General features: G+C 40.5%; 1 protein-coding gene across 1 annotated transcript in view; it reads left to right on the top strand.

Annotated features, from left to right (window-relative positions):
* The first annotated feature begins 4,512 nt into the window (after window positions 1–4,512).
* sptbn4a (spectrin, beta, non-erythrocytic 4a) overlaps window positions 4,513–17,000 on the top strand; it is a 30,809-nt gene continuing 18,321 nt past the window's right edge. Inside the window, exon 1 of the mRNA XM_038707421.1 lies at window positions 4,513–5,627. Within this exon, the coding sequence (XP_038563349.1) occupies window positions 5,505–5,627 (123 nt within the window). The 5' untranslated portion in view covers window positions 4,513–5,504. The remainder of the gene's footprint in view (window positions 5,628–17,000) is intronic.

Consider the following 17,000-nt stretch of genomic DNA (forward strand, 5'->3'; position numbering starts at 1 on the left):
CGTTCATCTTTTCATAACGAATGACAGTCGTAGTAAACCTCCCGTAGGTCGTAGCTGAAGCAAGAAGCAAGCTAACGTTAGATGACCAATGCTGAGCTAAACATGTTTACTCACCACAGGTTACTAACCTATTTGCGTTCAGCGCTTCTTTGTTTGGGTCTTGTTGTATGAAGTTTTAAAGCCAAAGTTTATGATGAATGACGCAGCAGCTGCCGGTGTTTGTTGTCCTCTCTCTTAGTGCGTATGGAGGACTGATCCTGACACAGGCAGAAATAAATACAGAAATAAATAAATGCTCAATAAATAAATAAGCATCCAATTAAATACACAAAAAAATAAAGTAAATAAATAAATGTAGGTAGTAATTAAATTATACAAGGAGACATAAATGTATATATTTTAATTAGTGCCTTTACTTATTCACCTTTGTTATAATTACCTTATTTATTTATTCTCCGTTATAATCTTCAACTTTATTTATTAATTACTTATTTTTTAAATGTATTTATTTATGTGTGTTTTATTCTTCCTTTGTATTTTTTTACCTTATTTATTTTCACCCATGGTATTTATTTCTGCCTGTCCTTTTTACATTTCTGTATGCATTTCTGCCTCATTATGCAAAAGAGGAGGTGCTGTGTCTCAAGGGGTCAACTTCGGCCCATTGGTGGACCAGTCACACGGGAGAGCTCTAGGCCTTCTCTGCTTGCACACATCAACGAGCTGCTCTTCACACAGTCAGATGGCTTCCTTCAATGCGCTGAGGTGTTTAGCAACTCTGTTTGAAGACACTACCAGCCATGTCTTCCTTCTCTTTCATGTGGACAATCTGAACTACAGAGTTTTCAATTAGCGACTTATACGTACACAGAACTGCAGGAAAGTGAGCTGTTGTTTCTGAGAGCCACATCAGTTAGCCGCAGCTAAATCTGGAGTGCACTCCTATTCGAGTATTTACGGTAAATGCTCCCACACGGAGCAGCTCCTTGCTCTGCTGTTTTCAGCTGCTGTTTCAACAAAAACGCCATTCAGAACATAACCATATTCTTCAGAGGAAAAGAAGAAGGAGGAGAAGGAGAGCAACAAATAAAGCCCCCAAACAATAAAATAAATTCCTTTTATATTTCCCTGCCTTGTTTATGTGTACATACAGAGGGAGAATGTGAGAACAGCACACATTTCATCGTTACTGTGTGTTAGAGCATGGGAGAACAGTGGATACTTTTAATACAGCCCACACCCCTAATACTGTGTAACTATAACAAGTAGAGAACAGAAGAAAAAGATGTTCTTTCTTTACAACTGTCTGCATAGCTTATTCATATTGTGTAATGAATGAAAATAAATAGGCCTACTAGGCTCCTCTCTACTTTGACATTTAAGATTAGCTTGTTTGATCCACCTTCATACACATGTGACATTACTGTACAACTTGAGAAAGGTGAGTTGTTTTCTGCTCCAGCCTGCCTAAAAGAAAAGCGTTTTGGGGATTAAATGGACTTTATTAGCTGCTGCAGTGCAGGATGAACTCAGAACAGACTCATTTCTCACCTTATTATTCTAAATCATGCAAAGAAGAAGAAGAAATGCATAATAAATCCTGGGGAAAAAATCTGTCCACAAATACTGTACAGCATGTAGTCTAATGAACAAGACTTGTGTTATAGCTGACTTTAATTTTTTTAATTCATGTGGTCATAGTTGTCCACAACTCAAATCAGAATATAAGAAGAAATGTTTTATACCACCTCAAGAAGGCTTCCTATCAGAAAGGTAGGAAGGTATTTCAAATGTACAACTGCAGTACTTAAATCTAAGTAAAGTAATTTCCCTGACATTTTTGTGTTACTTTACTTTTAATAGACGCATGTAACAGGTTTTATACTTCCTGTGAGTATAATCCAATCAATCTTATTTTCATACTGTATATCCGTTGTGTAATTTGATAAATTGTGTTGTATGTCGTGCTCGCATCGTGTACTACTGAGACTTCATTGCCCTCTTCAGAGAAGACTCTGACTGCAACATGCGTCAGCTCGCTCTGCTCTGTTAAAACTGAATTTACCGTACAGAATGGAATACGAGTGCACTCCAGATTTAGCTGCAGCTAGCTGACCGTGTGCTTCTCTCTATACCGCAGTTCTGTGTCCATGCATGCGAACGAACAACGAGACTGGCTGTGTTACCAATGACTTTATCATTTGTGCCCTCATCTTGAAAACATTCATGACTTGCTAACCTTCCCGTTTTTCACTGACCTCCCCCGGGCTCCTCCCGGGTCACAGCAGGGTGTTTAATGTTGGCAAACTGTGATTGTAGATTTGTTTCTGAAACAGTTCTAGCAAACAGTTCTCTCCTTTCTCCTGATTGTAGATTTGTTTCTGAAACAGTTCTAGCAAACAGTTCTCTCCTTTCTCCCTAGTTCATCACTAAATATTCTCTAACATCACTTACAGTAGCAACTTTCTCAGTTGGTCGCACCAGCACATGATTGGTTGCACCCCTTTTTTTTGGTACAGCTATTAATCAATGTCCCCTGTTAAGAAGCGTGGCGGGGCTCAGTGTTTCAGGTGATACAACGACCCCTGCAAGTTTAATATACTGTTAGTATAATATTAATATAATAATTATATAATGTTACTATATTGATTTTAATTTCATATACTAGCCTACTAGCTTACCACTAGTATAATATTAATTCCAGTTACAGCAGTTTCATTTTTGTGGGTAGTTTTTATTAATTTATTCCTTGTGCAAGAAAAATGCTCTATACATGGTCAGAACCATTTACGCAGAAAGAGTTCAACATTTGAAAGTTTGCTGTAGCACGTCAATTTTTTTTAACCGCAGAGCGAACCGCCTACCGGGATTTCTCCCGGGGCTCACGGCGGCCAGTCAGACTATGTTATGAACAATTAGCGGCAGGGAGGGGGGTTACACTAAGTTGCAGTATTAACCAGCACAGTGTGCTCGCACTTTAGGGGATTTTGTGAGTGAAACAGTCGCGATGTAGAGCTGCAAAAGATCACCTTGCACTCGCACGAATGCAACCATGTGAAATTTTAACTCACACACTGAACAAATGGTCACATATGCGACCAAAATGGTCACAGCCTGGAGCACTGATAAGTGATTAATTTCATTAAGAAATACATAAAGCCCCTTTAAAGAGAGGGGTTTTCTGTAGGGGGCTAACCCCAAAAGCTCCAAGTCAGGGACCTGTGGAGACTTTGGTGATCAAGTAATTTACTTTTCATAGCTAGTGACAAAAAACATTTTGTAATTGCTGTCTGTATTTTAGTATAGGGGTGGGAATCTCTAGGCCCCTTAGGATTCGATGCAGTTTAAAAACGATTATCGATGCATCTTGATGCTTCATTTTTTTCTATACGGGAACTAGTTTGCATTCCTAATTTACTTCATTTACCTCAGCTCCATGGTCACCACAACAACCAGTTGTCAGAATCCTCTGAAAACTGAAATAGCCCCTCAAAAAGTAGACTAAGACAAGTAATCTAAATTATTCATATTTTATAATATTGTAAATGTTAACTTCAGTAATGTTCAACACAGGCCTGTATTTTCAATTATGAACAGATGAGATAAAAATTATTTGTAGTCAAACTGGGTCTGATGGTGTGATTAATGATTGGATGATGAAATTCACATTGATAATTTGGTGTTTATGGTAATGTTATATTGATATATTGTATAGTATAATGTCAGCAATTTTAATTATAAATCAAATATGTCGGACATGTTGGTTCAAGAAAATGCAGACAATGAGTTAAATTCTGAACCAAAGACGATAAGAAAAAGAAAATATGCAACCAGCTTGAACAACAAAACTTGGTGGTTTAGGATAGTGCACTTCAGCCTCTACTCATGAAATTTTAATGACCTCTGGATGCTGTGATGATTCAATTTGATAAAAATTGGTATTTTTTAAGAACAGTATATAAATAAAAAACATTCCATGCTGCAGCACCAACGCAGACTAAAAATTAGAACTGAACTAATTTATTGATAAAATAAAACTGTCTTCTTTATCTATAATTCAGATCTGAGGGAGCGGTATTAGCCAGTAAAATGTGTGCACCCCTCTGTACCCAAAGGACATATTTGCAGCAGGAGAATCACATGCAGGTCCCCTTAAAGAGGAAGCGTGAACAGTGATCCGAATCAGTCAGCTGCACTGAGGACCATGTGTGCATGCGTCCTCCTTCCCTCTCATTCAGCTGTTTTAAAATGACACCTCCCCCCTCCATCCCAAATCCTGCTCCCGCTCTGAGTGCAGTCATTTCTAGTGCAGAGAAATGTCCCTGGTGACACTGAGGGATGACGCAGGCTCTCTCTTCTTTTCTCTGTCCCCCCACCACCACCACCACCACCACCACCACCACCAGCTCCACCATATTTTCCCTCTTTTGACTTGCTCTCCCCTTCTTTTTTTGCTCTGGCACTCCCCCTTTCTCCATTTCCTCTTCTTGTCTCCCGCTCTTCTTGCTTTCTCCCCCCTCTCTTCCCTCCTTCTCTCTCTCTCTCTCTCTCTCTCTCTGCTCGGGCACTGCAGTGCTGATTGTGATTGCACACACACTCACATGCAAGCACACGTACACACACACACACACACACACACACACACACAGGAGCGTAGCTGAGAGGCAAGGACTGCAGCAGCATGCACCAACCGCGGCTGAGCTGCTCGGGCACACGAGGAAGGAGAACGGAGGAGAGAAAATAGTGTGCTGTCTCACACCAGCCTGCGTGTGCATCTTTGCAGCGGGGGGAACGATGCATTTCAAGAGCAGATAGCTTATGTTATCCGGACTCCTCTGCACTGCCTCTGCATCCCATTCACCCTGCTCCTCCCACTCCAACTCTTCCTCCTCCTCCCGTCTACAGCATCATTAGACAGGACTACAGATTGACCGGGACTGGCAAGCGGTGGATGGTCAGGTTTGCCCCAGCTGAAACATTTGTCTGTGGCTATGCTACATTTACACCTTCAGTGATGGCTGGATTGTAATCGACATTTGGAGCTAGAAGATAACCGGCAAGGAATCTTGGATGTGTGTGTCATTCTTTACCAGTGTTGTCATTGGCGCATTTCCTCTATTTCGCTGGTTGTTTTTGCTTTCTCTGAGACTGGCTAGCAGGCACTGCAGCATCAGGACCGCAAGACCCATGAAGCGGTAGGGCATGAGGACCCAGGGGCAACCCAAAGGAAGGGCTTGAGTGCTTCCATTGCTACCACTGCTGCTGAGGTGCTTATCTTGATTTTTTTTTTCTCCAGAAAAGGGTGTCTGGTGGGGGTTGGGGTGGGTGGTGACAGCACAGGTACCCAGGCCCCTGCAGAGCAGAGCGGGTGGCTCTTGCGTCGAGGCAGGCAGGACGTCCTGTGGGAAAGGGGGGGAGAAGGGCTGGCTCGAGCGTTGGGCTCCTGATGGTGGCTATTTTTGTCTTCCCTAGCTGAGTGATTGGGACAGCGGGTGGAAGAGAAGATGCTTATGGCCCGAGACACAGCGCGGGATGAGGCTCAAAAGCTACACAGGAAGTGGCTAAAGCACCAGGCCTTTATGGCCGAACTGGCCCGCAATAAAGAATGGCTGGCCAAGATAGAACAGGTGAGTGTTGAAGGGAGGGAGGGCTGGATGGGGAGGTCAGATAGGCAGAGCAGGTGAGCTGGGGAGAGGTTACCATGCCAAAGAGAGCACATGACGTGAAACAGGGTTGATGGTGGGTGTGGTGGCGGTAAAACTGAATAGGTGAAAGTGGGAGAGATGTCATCACACAGCTTTCATTTCATCTCTTGGATTGGGGACATCCTGAATTACATTCTCAAGGTTATATTGTTATAGTGGCTGTATTATTTTCAGGTTCACAGGTGGTATAGTTCCTGTGGTTCTTTGGTGTTTTTGCACAGAGGTTAGACCATCTGAATTTCATTGCTCAGTTATGGAGGTTACAGTGAAACATATAGAGGACACGTGAACCTTTGAAGGCCACACATACAGAGAACATAATGCTTTCATTTTTGTACATTCACAAATGGCCTCTCACACACAGATGATATAAGGTCAGTTCCACTTCATGAAAACATTCACAGCTTCGCTTTTGTGCCCCGCATTCCCATGATGCTTTGCCACCCTGACAGAGCAACATCCCATACACACAGAATGTTCTCCATGCCCTCTGCCTCAGTGATGCTCAGGTGGGCTCTTGAGATGTAAATTAGTCAGTGAGACTCCATTTCTGCTAATGGCACATTGCATTTGGCCAGTTTAAAGTAAGAAATATATTGCTGCTCTCGATGAGCTTAGTTAAGTGAAATTTGCATAAACCATAAATTTTGCTTATAACGTAGAATGTGGATTGTGTACAAATGTGTATGTGTCAGTATCTGTTATCTGTTCAGCGCATCCTTTGATACTTAGGCTATTACTATTTAAACAACTGATTCAGGTATGCACTGTAAATGTGTAATGATGTGTAATAGTAGATTCAGATTGATGAGGGGGATGTGGTTAAACTAGGAAGTGTTATTTTGCATTCACCCCAAGCATCATATGAACATTAGCAAAATGTCAGACTGATACAATTTTTGCAGCTGGAATCCTATAATTCCCCCATTTTTTCTAAATATTTTAATCATTATTTTCTCATTAGGAAATTAAGGCAGGTTAAAGAGCAGATAACCAATTTCCTTCCATTTCAGTGGCTAAATGCTGCACCAAGGCAGACTCTATCAATGCACAATGATTTACTGTGCAAAGTTTGTTCTGTCACCAATAATTTTGATTATTTGATACAAAGCTTTCTTACTTCAACTTGAAACATAGAACCAAATGAATGATTCCAATCAGTCCTGTAGGCAAAGTGTGTGACTAAAATACTTTACAAGTAGCTCTTAGACTCATAAAAATAGAAGCTGAATAATGTAGTTGCAGTGTTGGTGAGGTTTATCAGACGTTGACCTTGCTAAAAATGTATTTACATATCTGACAATACCCTGAGAGGTGTTGTTGACATTTCCAAGCGTTTTAATTATTAATCTTTTATTGAATACATTAAGAAATTCATTAGACTGTATAGATTTTTACACATTATTTTTTGTAGTCTATACAGTACTATTAAATATTCATAAGACAGCAGTGTAACTTATTATAACCATGGCACTTGAAGACAAGCCCTACTACTGAATAGTACCTAATGAGGAAATCCTCATTAGCCGTCTTGGTTGTTCATGTGTGATATGTATTTTAAGGTTTACCATGCTACAGTCTAGAACCCCCCTCCCCTCCCCCATTAAGCCAGCAGACACCTCGACTTAGTTCAGTCACGATGCAAAAGAGCTAAAAGATGATTTCCGCATACCAATCAATGTGTACTTTTAACAGATGACATGTCAATCCTGAAATGATGAGTCAGTTTAAGGATTGGTCTATTGACAGAAAATGTGTGATTAGTGATTAATCATTTTGGTCTAAGTCATTTTTTTTAAGCAAACACAAACCATTCTCTAGTTCCAGCAGTTTTTAAAGTGATCAGCTAGGTTTGTGCATCTCAGTTTATGAATGCTCTGGGTTTAGTTGATGTTGAGAGGTTAAAGGCATTTGAGGAGTAGAAGAATGATATAGCTCTACAGCCAAAAAAAAAAAAGAAAATCAGATGGTGGAACATTGTTTCTATGTTTAAAGAAAACTTGGAAGGTTTGTTGTCCTGATCATATGCGTGTTATCATATTCAACACTGGTAAAACAAAATGAAATGCCTTGGATGGAGAATCGCTCAACAGAAGCTGGACACGAAGAGTGAAAAGCAACATATCTTAGTTGGAGTGTCTGGTCAGCACACATGAGTTTATGATCACAGTTAACTGAGCTTTACACTAGTTAGAATGTGTGGGAATATTTAAAAGCCTTTCACCATCTTCACCATTGCATTATTAAACATAATTTACAACTATATTCAGTGTTATAGTAAATTGATTTGTCAGCTGCACTTTAGGTGCCACAGTAAATAGAAAATACATTTCTTAAGACAAATGTAAATGTATTATTACCTGTTCAGGATGTTCATTAGTGAGGTGTAGCCCATAGTTCTTTTTTGGTATTTTGCCTGTATGGGATAGTTTACAGTAGAGATACAGACAGGAAGCATAGGGAAAGGCAGAGGGTACAAGGGTCCTGGACCAGAATTGAACCACTGACATTGTAGTTATATGGTATGTGTCTTCGACCACTCGGTCCCCATGATACCGACTAACCCATAACCAGATGCCTTTCATGTATGTGCACAATTAAGTTTTAATATTTCAAGTTTAAAAGAATACAGTTAATGTTCTGCCTATCATTTGACTCTACTCAGAAAGACATGGAAAGGTCCTCTGCCTAGAATGACATCTCAGCTTGAAATGAAAACAGACTGAAACAGGATACTGCTTTACTTCTGAATTATCAGCGTATTTGCATAACCTTTCATGCCAAATACCAGATAAATCATCTGAAAGGATTGACACTGAGTGCAGAAGATGGCTGCTCCACTGAGGCTCTCTCGTGCTGACTGGCATGAGTTCCTGTGTACGTAGCCCAGTATGGATGGTTACAGACCCACATGTCTCCATACAGTAGTCCTGCAAACAACACTTAATCTACCCCCATCGCGCTCTGTCGTTACCTGAGAGACAGAAAGAAAAGATGACGGCGCGTCCTGCCATGATCGGAGAACTCTGCGTCCTTTTGGAAGGGTTCCCGTCTCAGCTCCTCACCTCTGTTCTCTCTCAGTACTTACTCAGCACATGAAACCAGGCGCACAGCTTCGGTCCTGCTTGTGTAGGTGGAGGATCTGTCGGTGCATCTCTGTTACAGTGAGATTCACAGCTGACCTTGATCCAAGCCTTACCATTGGCTCAGGGGTCAATGCTTTGTAAACACTAGGCTGAGTGCACCATTATCTGTATCTGTTAAAACAGCTAAGTTATCTGTATCCATATCTGTCCCCAGAATGGGCAGGGTTTTAACCCGACATGGGCAGGACTAACTGGAAGTTGACCTCAGGCCTGAAATTGACGTGGTTTGATCAGAAGTTGCAATATTCATTAGAAAAATATTAACAGAACAGCTTCAGAGCTGAGCTTCAGAGTAATGTTTTTGATCACAATAGTAAGAAGACTAATTACCCAAGTTTTTATTTTCTTAAGTTTTTTTAAAAGTAAAGTATATTTGTTTATTAGAAAACGGATATTGACACACTTTACCTTGATGATACTTGGAAAAAGTACATTCTCTGTACCGGATACTCATTCCAGCAGAGTACTCGCTCCACGGTAGTAAACACACTGACAAACCATGATCCTGTCTAGCTGGAGAATGTAGGCAAGTTTGTAGCCTCTTCATAGGGTCTGGTACCCAATACATTTTAACAGTGATTAGTTAAGAGTTCATGTCCACATACACTGTATATCTGAAATATTAGCTGCATCTTGATATTTAGCTGCTGCCCCATTTGAACAGTCACAAATCTTAAAAATTCTACAATTAATTAATATCATCTTCCTTCTTTGCATGTGATTGGTTGCACATTAGTAAAGGAAATTGACAAAGGATGGTGTCTTTACTCCAACACATACATTCAGCGTATTTGTTTCAATAAATTTCATGATATTGATAACACAGGTTTAGATGATAAAATGAATGATGGCCAAATTCCATTTAGCTACTTCAGTTTCAGGGTGCAGGCTTTGTGCATCACTGTCACACTGTCGTGACTTCCTGGGACACAGAGCCTAACTAACATACTTACATTAACCCACATCCTTATTCTCTTCATAAACCTAACCGAGCAGTTTTGTTGCCTAAACCTAACCAAATTGTGACCGTTTCACAAGGTTATCCACGTGTTTATTATTGCTACCATGATGGTGAAGGTCCAGTATGCCGGTCACTCCCCAACAGTCATATGTTGTTTAGGTATGAGGACATGTTGGTTTTTCCTATGATGACGAGTCAAACTGTCTGCTTTGTAAAACGCCCATATTTTCCAACTGCACTACCCTAAAGCCATTTTTATAAAATTTCTGGGAACTGTAGGTTAAGCAGATATTACTCATACAGGTGTAAATTGTTGTTGTGCATTTGTTTGGGTCTATTTTCAGCAATAACCTACATTTGGTGCTGGTACTGATGTTCACATTAATGAAGGGACATGTCACCAGGGTATGGTGTGGCTCATTAATGTGTTTAATTGAACTACAGTTGAACTAGAAAGAATCTAACATCCCCCCTCTCTGCTTTTTAGATTTTTGATACTGTAATTGTATTTACAGTTAGTATTTTAAGGTCATGTTGTTTGTTGATGCTACATCTTGATGTCTGACATCAATAATCCTATTGTTTTTTATGACCAACTTGGCTCTGGCTTGTAACAAAGGGGTTCACACACAACGGTTCTAAAAGCCCAATAACTGCATTTAATACATAAGAAAATGAGGTGGAGTGTGGAGATATGAATGTAGGCAGTAGTGTGAGACATGTATGGATGCATCTGTAACAAATGCAAGCCCAATCCAAAATAAAGGCTGTTGAGAGCATTCCCTAGAGAGCAACCCTTTTGTGCCTTTGGCCCCTCCCTCCTCTCAGATGCTCAGTTGTTCTGATGACCCACCCAGGCTCCAGCCCTGTCGTTTATATATACATAACAAAACACCCAATGATTTGCAATGAATTGTCACAATACCAATCCAGGGTATTCTGCTTAATCGATCATTTCCCAACTCAGCAACTTTGAGGAAGCAGTTTAAGAGAGGGGAAAGGAGAAAAGGCCAATAGAGTAAACCAGACAGAAAACAGACAAACCTTCAGTAGGGCAGTATTCTGGTCAACACATCAACAAAGACCTTTTATGCACTGTTTATATGGTAGGTGTCTAAGCAAACATAATATAGGTTTACCCTCCCCTGTAGAGCTTGACACAAAAGAAGCAGACTTACATGACAAAATTGCGATTTTCCCATGTGATTGGGAATAGAAATAATTCTGGTCAGAAACCTGCCAAAGAACGGCCCTGTAAATTCTTTGTTAAAAGGAGAGTCCCCCAGAGGCAGAAGTGCCAATACATGATCACCAGGACAAAAGACACACTACTCTACTGTCAAACTGTTTCCTCTGAGATTTGTTTTCACTAATTGACCCCCTTCATGCGCGGCTGTGGCTCAGCAGGTAGAGTGGGTTGCCCTTTAATCGGAAGGTCTGCGTTTCAATCCCCGGCTCCTCCAGGTCGAAGTGTCCTTGGGCAAGATACTGAACTCCAAATTGCCCCTGGCGGCTATTCACCCAGTGTATGAATGTGTGTGAATGTTAGTTTCTATTTGCGCGCTTAGGTTCAGTGTGTGAATGTGATGTAGTGTAAAAGCGCTTTGAGGGGTCGCAAAGACTAGAAAGGCGCTATACAAATACAGAACATTTACATTCATGCAATCTTCTTCTGAAACCATGTACCCATTTTTCTGAATGAGAATCAGCACTGCTTTGAGCCAGTGTGACCACACGTGATGGAGACACTGGTGACATGGTCTGCTTCCCAGTGCAGCAATCAACAGCAGAAGGCATGAAAGCAACCACAGGGGAAGGAGATGAGTCACCCCACACATGAGCACCAGCCAAATCATTTCCTAAAACAACTTGTATACCCCCACCACTGGCAAATGAGGATACACACCAAGGCAAACTTCACCATAACTAGGTTTGAAGACAGAGAGATGTTATGTAGAGCAGGGGTTTTCAGAGTCTGAGACTGCGGGCCTCCCCTCAGACAAAGCTTGGGAAACTGCACCCCCCCACCACATCTTTAATTTACTTGGTAAGTTTCGCTCAATTCCTGGATGCCTTGATCCCATAGACACTCAACATTTGAGCCAAGAGAACCTTATATTGCTGTATGACATAACTTCTGATCCCAAATCCCAAATTATTGCTCCCAAAGATTGTGCCACTGGTGTGTGAATGATTAGTTTCTTTCTGATGAGTAGTTGGCACCTCACATGAGCCGCTTTTCAACCAAAGGTACCGGGGACTTTTAAGTCCCCAGATCCCTTTTCAAGGAACTAAAAGGTTCCTTCAGCCCATTGTTGTGTACATTTCCACTGTGGTCTAAAGACCTGCGAAGATTAGGCAAATTAACCAGCGGACGTAGGCTGTAGCCATACAAAGCATCATTATTTGCAACCACTATCCACGAGCAACATTTATAAATGAACATAAGATTTGACTGGAATATAATGAAAAACTACAGGCTTGCTTGACCATTAAAGCAGCTTTTTTGTGTGGGAGTATAATGAGGAGACACGCGATAAAGTTCGTTACACATTTAATGACAAACTGGAAAGCCATAAAGTTCTGAAAATGACTCCAGCACAGAGAAAGCAACACAAAAATAAAATCGCGTCAGTTTGGAAGTTTATTAAAACATTTCCAGCCGACAAAAGCTGCAGATCAGCTGCAGGACTCACGTCTGTGCCCACCTGCGTTGGAAGAACGGGATGTTTAACAAGCTTTAATTACCTGCTGTAATCAGCTGCTCCGCTTGTTTTGGAGAGAGACCGACTTTGGCTCTGTGTGAAAACCTTAACTTAAAATAACAACTTAGGACCCAGTAGGCCTATTAAGCTGCACGCTTGCTGCTATTTCCATATATATTTAATGCCAACACACGATCTCAGGCAGACATCGGCGAGACTTGTGTGGCTATTTGACTGTTGATTGTGATTTATTGGTTTGCAAACAAAGGTAGAAAAGAGACGAGCATTAGTAAAGTGATATGTATGTATGTGATGTAAAGCGCTGAGTGGTCTGAAGACTAGAAAAGTGCTAGTACAGTCCATTCACTATCTGCTTACCCAGAAACCACAGTGGCTGAATGGACTTAGTATGCAACTGAAACACAGTTATAGCCTCAGATTTTCCCACTGTGCAGACTGAGACAGCAAGGGCAACAGGCTTCACAGGACGGGTACCTGGAGCATACATTTTTCCATTGACCTTGTTCTAAACAATTGGTCCTAAACAGTAGTTAGACGTTTTGGTTTTGTCTTGCTTACTGCAACCATGGCTGCTCGACAAAGTCCCTCAGTGACTCCAGACGCCAACAGTCAGGGAATATTCATCTGCTAGTACTGAAGCCTCAGTACCTTGCACTCAGTGAGGTAAGTAGCTATGTGTTCAGGAAGAGTAGACTTGAACTGCTCTAACAACAGAAGCTCCCACAATTGTAGGAAGGTCAACATCAGATGCAACTTGCTAGCGATTAAAAAGAGAATTGAGCTCTCTGACAAACTTCTTCGTCTTCCTAGAATTTCTTGCTTTTAAAATGGTAGTTTTGACTTTTGTCTGTCATACTTAAAGCAGAAAAAACTTCCTGGGCTTTTCCAGTGAGGTTTGTTCAGAGTCAGTCCACTTCCTAGTTGTAGCTAACCTTTCAAATAAGAAAAGTTTCACACAACTGGACTTTTAGTCTTCGCCTCTCAAATTCATAAGTGTGCTCCATGGCACATACCTCACTTACTAATGCCTGCTGATTCTGTAACATTAACAGTTCTTTCTGCTGCTCAAATGTTGAAATGGGTCTAAAGCCACCAAAAGAAGGAGCCATTTTAGCTGGTTCTGGAGCGCTAGTTACAACAGAGGGCATTTTATCAGTGTTGCACTCTTCTAGATTTGGCAGCACCTTCTGCTCAACAAGGTCTACCTTTAATATACACAAAATAGTATCTTTTAACAATTGCTTCAGGCACTCAAAGCTGGTCGCAAAGTTTACAACGGACGACAAGGTTCTTTGCATCTTGGACTGTGAGACAATAATAGTACACAGCTTAGCAGCTTACAGCTATCAAAAGAGCACCTCTCATTCTCCATTCTTCCTTTAGCTTCTCCTATGCCATTGACCTGCCTCGCTCATTCACGTCCAGGATGGTGTGTACAGTAAAGCAGCGTTACTTGGATTAGTAACTGTAATAATATTACTGTCGAAATAGTAATCTGTCACACTACTAGTTACTGGGAAATGCATTACAGCCCAACACTGCTGGTGACCCACATGGACAGTCATGGAATGTCTAAGAGCACATGCTTTAGCCACACCAATGCACAAAAATTAAATAACCTAATATAATAATAATAATAATAATAATAATAATAATAACCCAACCAACAACATCTCCAGTCTCCCAGAACACGCTTACTATGCATATCGGGAAAGTTAGCGTCAACCAAAAGTATTGTTTGCTCTGAAACACACCAGCCTATCACTTTATTACTTAGGTCTGTAGCGTAGATAAGACACTAGACCTCTCTAACTGGGCAAGCTCTAATGAAAATGACTGTGTGGGGAAGTTCCTTTAACATTAGTGCTTACAAATGGTAGATAATAACCACCAATGCTGACAGTTGCCAGTGAGACATTTATTTTTTTGCCACAGTGCATAATAACTATTTACTTATGAAGGAAAACACCCAACGGCTGGAAAAGCACTAACAACTTTGTAGGCTGTAGGAGTGCTTTTTGGACTTTTGCATTATAGGCCTATGCCTAGTTTACTTAGCCTACTTTCATTGTTGTAGCAAGTTGAGCTAACGTGTGTGTGTGTCTGTGTGTGTGTGTGTGTGTGTGTGTGTGTGTGTTTGATGTTTTTTGATACTTTTGACATGACTGATTGTTTTTTGTGCCTAGCCCTGTACATTTGTTCGTGCTATGATTGGTGTTGCTGGCCTAGGCAATTTCTCGGGAGGTTTTGAGGGTGCACCCATAGCCATAAAATAGGCTACCTTGAAAACGCTACTTGAACTACTTTAATGGCCACTCCAAAATGTATGTATTTTGTAATGTGGACTACTTTCTTCCCAGATAAGCATAGTGTCTAAATCTATACCTAGTTTAGTACCCGTTACATCAAAGAGGGTTAGTCTACAAAAATAGCAGTCTGGTGGTTTGCATGAACAGGGTGGCATAGGATGGAATCAAATTCACAGCCTGAATAATTGTACTAGTCCACCCTTGGTGTAGAGATACGCATATAGTCAAGTCACATGAGACAGGCATGGATGATTAAAAGTATGTGAGTAAGTGTTGTAACAAATGCAAACCCAAACCAAACTGGAAGCCAGACAGGTGGACAGTCACATTATGATGTGTGGCGAAGCAAAAGACATGGACATGTGGAAGGTAACATTTCTAACTAATTAACCATTGCACAGAGGAACAAGATGGAGAGGTACCGTATCTTAAGCTTTTTGGATACTGAACATCAGCCTTTGGCTACATGCTAGGATCAAGTTAATGTTGGTTTTGGTGTTTTAATGGAACAATAATACAAAGCATGTAGTGTCATGTTTTGAATACAAATATATTTAAAAAGAAAGGGTGTTACCTGTAGGAGGTTGCAGGCCCATTGCAGGTCAGGTCCCCTCTGGATCAGGCCTCAGCTCGTTGGGAGGGAGCCTGTTCAATTGAGTCGGAGTAGGAACTTTTTCCTTGGCAGAGGACTTAGCAGCGATCAAGCCCTCTTTCACTATGCTGTCCCTTACTAGTTCTTGGCTATGGTGTGTGAGATTTGAAATTTGAAACACTCAGTAACTTGCGTCATGATGTACAAACCTGGTCAGTGAAGTGAAATAATGGACAAAAGACAATGCATCTGAGGTTTCTTTTTCCTCCAATGATGTGTTGGCTAGAGTGAAATGTTTAAAATATGGTAAAAGCAAACAGCGCTTGTTTTTAATTGGGACATTCCTGTTACACATATACAGCACTATTATTTGTGTGTTGCACCTTTTTTTCTTCACTTAAACACTATTGATAAACCCAGTGCAGTCATGCCCTGCTTCTGCTCTAAAACAGCATTGTGAAAACACTACAGCTTGCAATATAGCTGCAATATAAAGGAACAACGATGCAGCAGCAGGTAACCATCTTCTTCAGGCTTTTTTTGACTTGGTGACTCCAAACTGTAGACTAGAATAGAAGAGCTCACACACACACTTACCTGTACGTTGTGAGTTACAGCAGGTCTTTGGCCAGTTATGACAAAATGGGAGACACTACACAGCTACCCTCATGGCCTACATACTCAGAACTCCTTGCAGCCTAAAGAAGTTCTTTGAAAGGTGTTGGAATGAAACTAATTCCAAACTGTTTAATTCAATTTAAAACTTTTAATATTCAATTTCAATCTGTGACATACATTTTCAAATTTAGCATACAATACTCAAAGTGAACATTTCAGATTCAAACTATTAAATTTAGATTGAACTTGTCGGGCACTAACATAACTCACCTGATGTTACATCTATTATTAATAAATTACCTTGATATCTAGCACTCCTATGTGTTTTTTGGTAAGCATATTGTCTTAATGGTCTTGAAAAGTTTTGTATCTCCAAAAACCCTCTTGTGAATAAATTATATATATAACATGTTTTTTTTAAATATATGACTAATAACAGCATGTTGCAGTATTAAAAATGCTTTAATGGATGTGACATTTTTGTCTTGATGGCAATGGCACTTTCAGAAAAGAACATGCTACTAGCGACTTCCATTGTATCCTACTCATTTTTATACATCAAACCCACCTCAAAAAACTAGATATGACCAGAGAAGGTAATGACATTGTCTAAATCAGTAGTGACATTTACCCGATTTAGCATATGCCTTTAAGAAATAGTGGAATCCATTTCTTCATATAGCTACTAATTCAAAACACATGGAAATGTGAAAAACATCACTTAAGTAATTAGAACTCACAAGGACATAGTCATGAAGTGTTCAGCATTAGTTTGTTTGGGGGGGGGTTGTTTGATTCTCCATTGGTGTAAGTGTTGTACAGATAATAGCATAAGTTGCATTGTGTTACATTTATGCATACAGTAGGTGTGAATACATTGTTGTTTGTGCGAGTAGTATAAAACAAGCCCTTAATCCCACCTACTATTTCACTATGCTGCATC

Source organism: Micropterus salmoides, unplaced genomic scaffold (assembly GCF_014851395.1).
Source record: "Micropterus salmoides isolate LMB-PRFRI ecotype aquatic unplaced genomic scaffold, ASM1485139v1 Ms_hic_scaffold_9, whole genome shotgun sequence".
In the NCBI taxonomy this organism is placed as follows: Eukaryota; Metazoa; Chordata; class Actinopteri; order Centrarchiformes; family Centrarchidae; genus Micropterus; species Micropterus salmoides.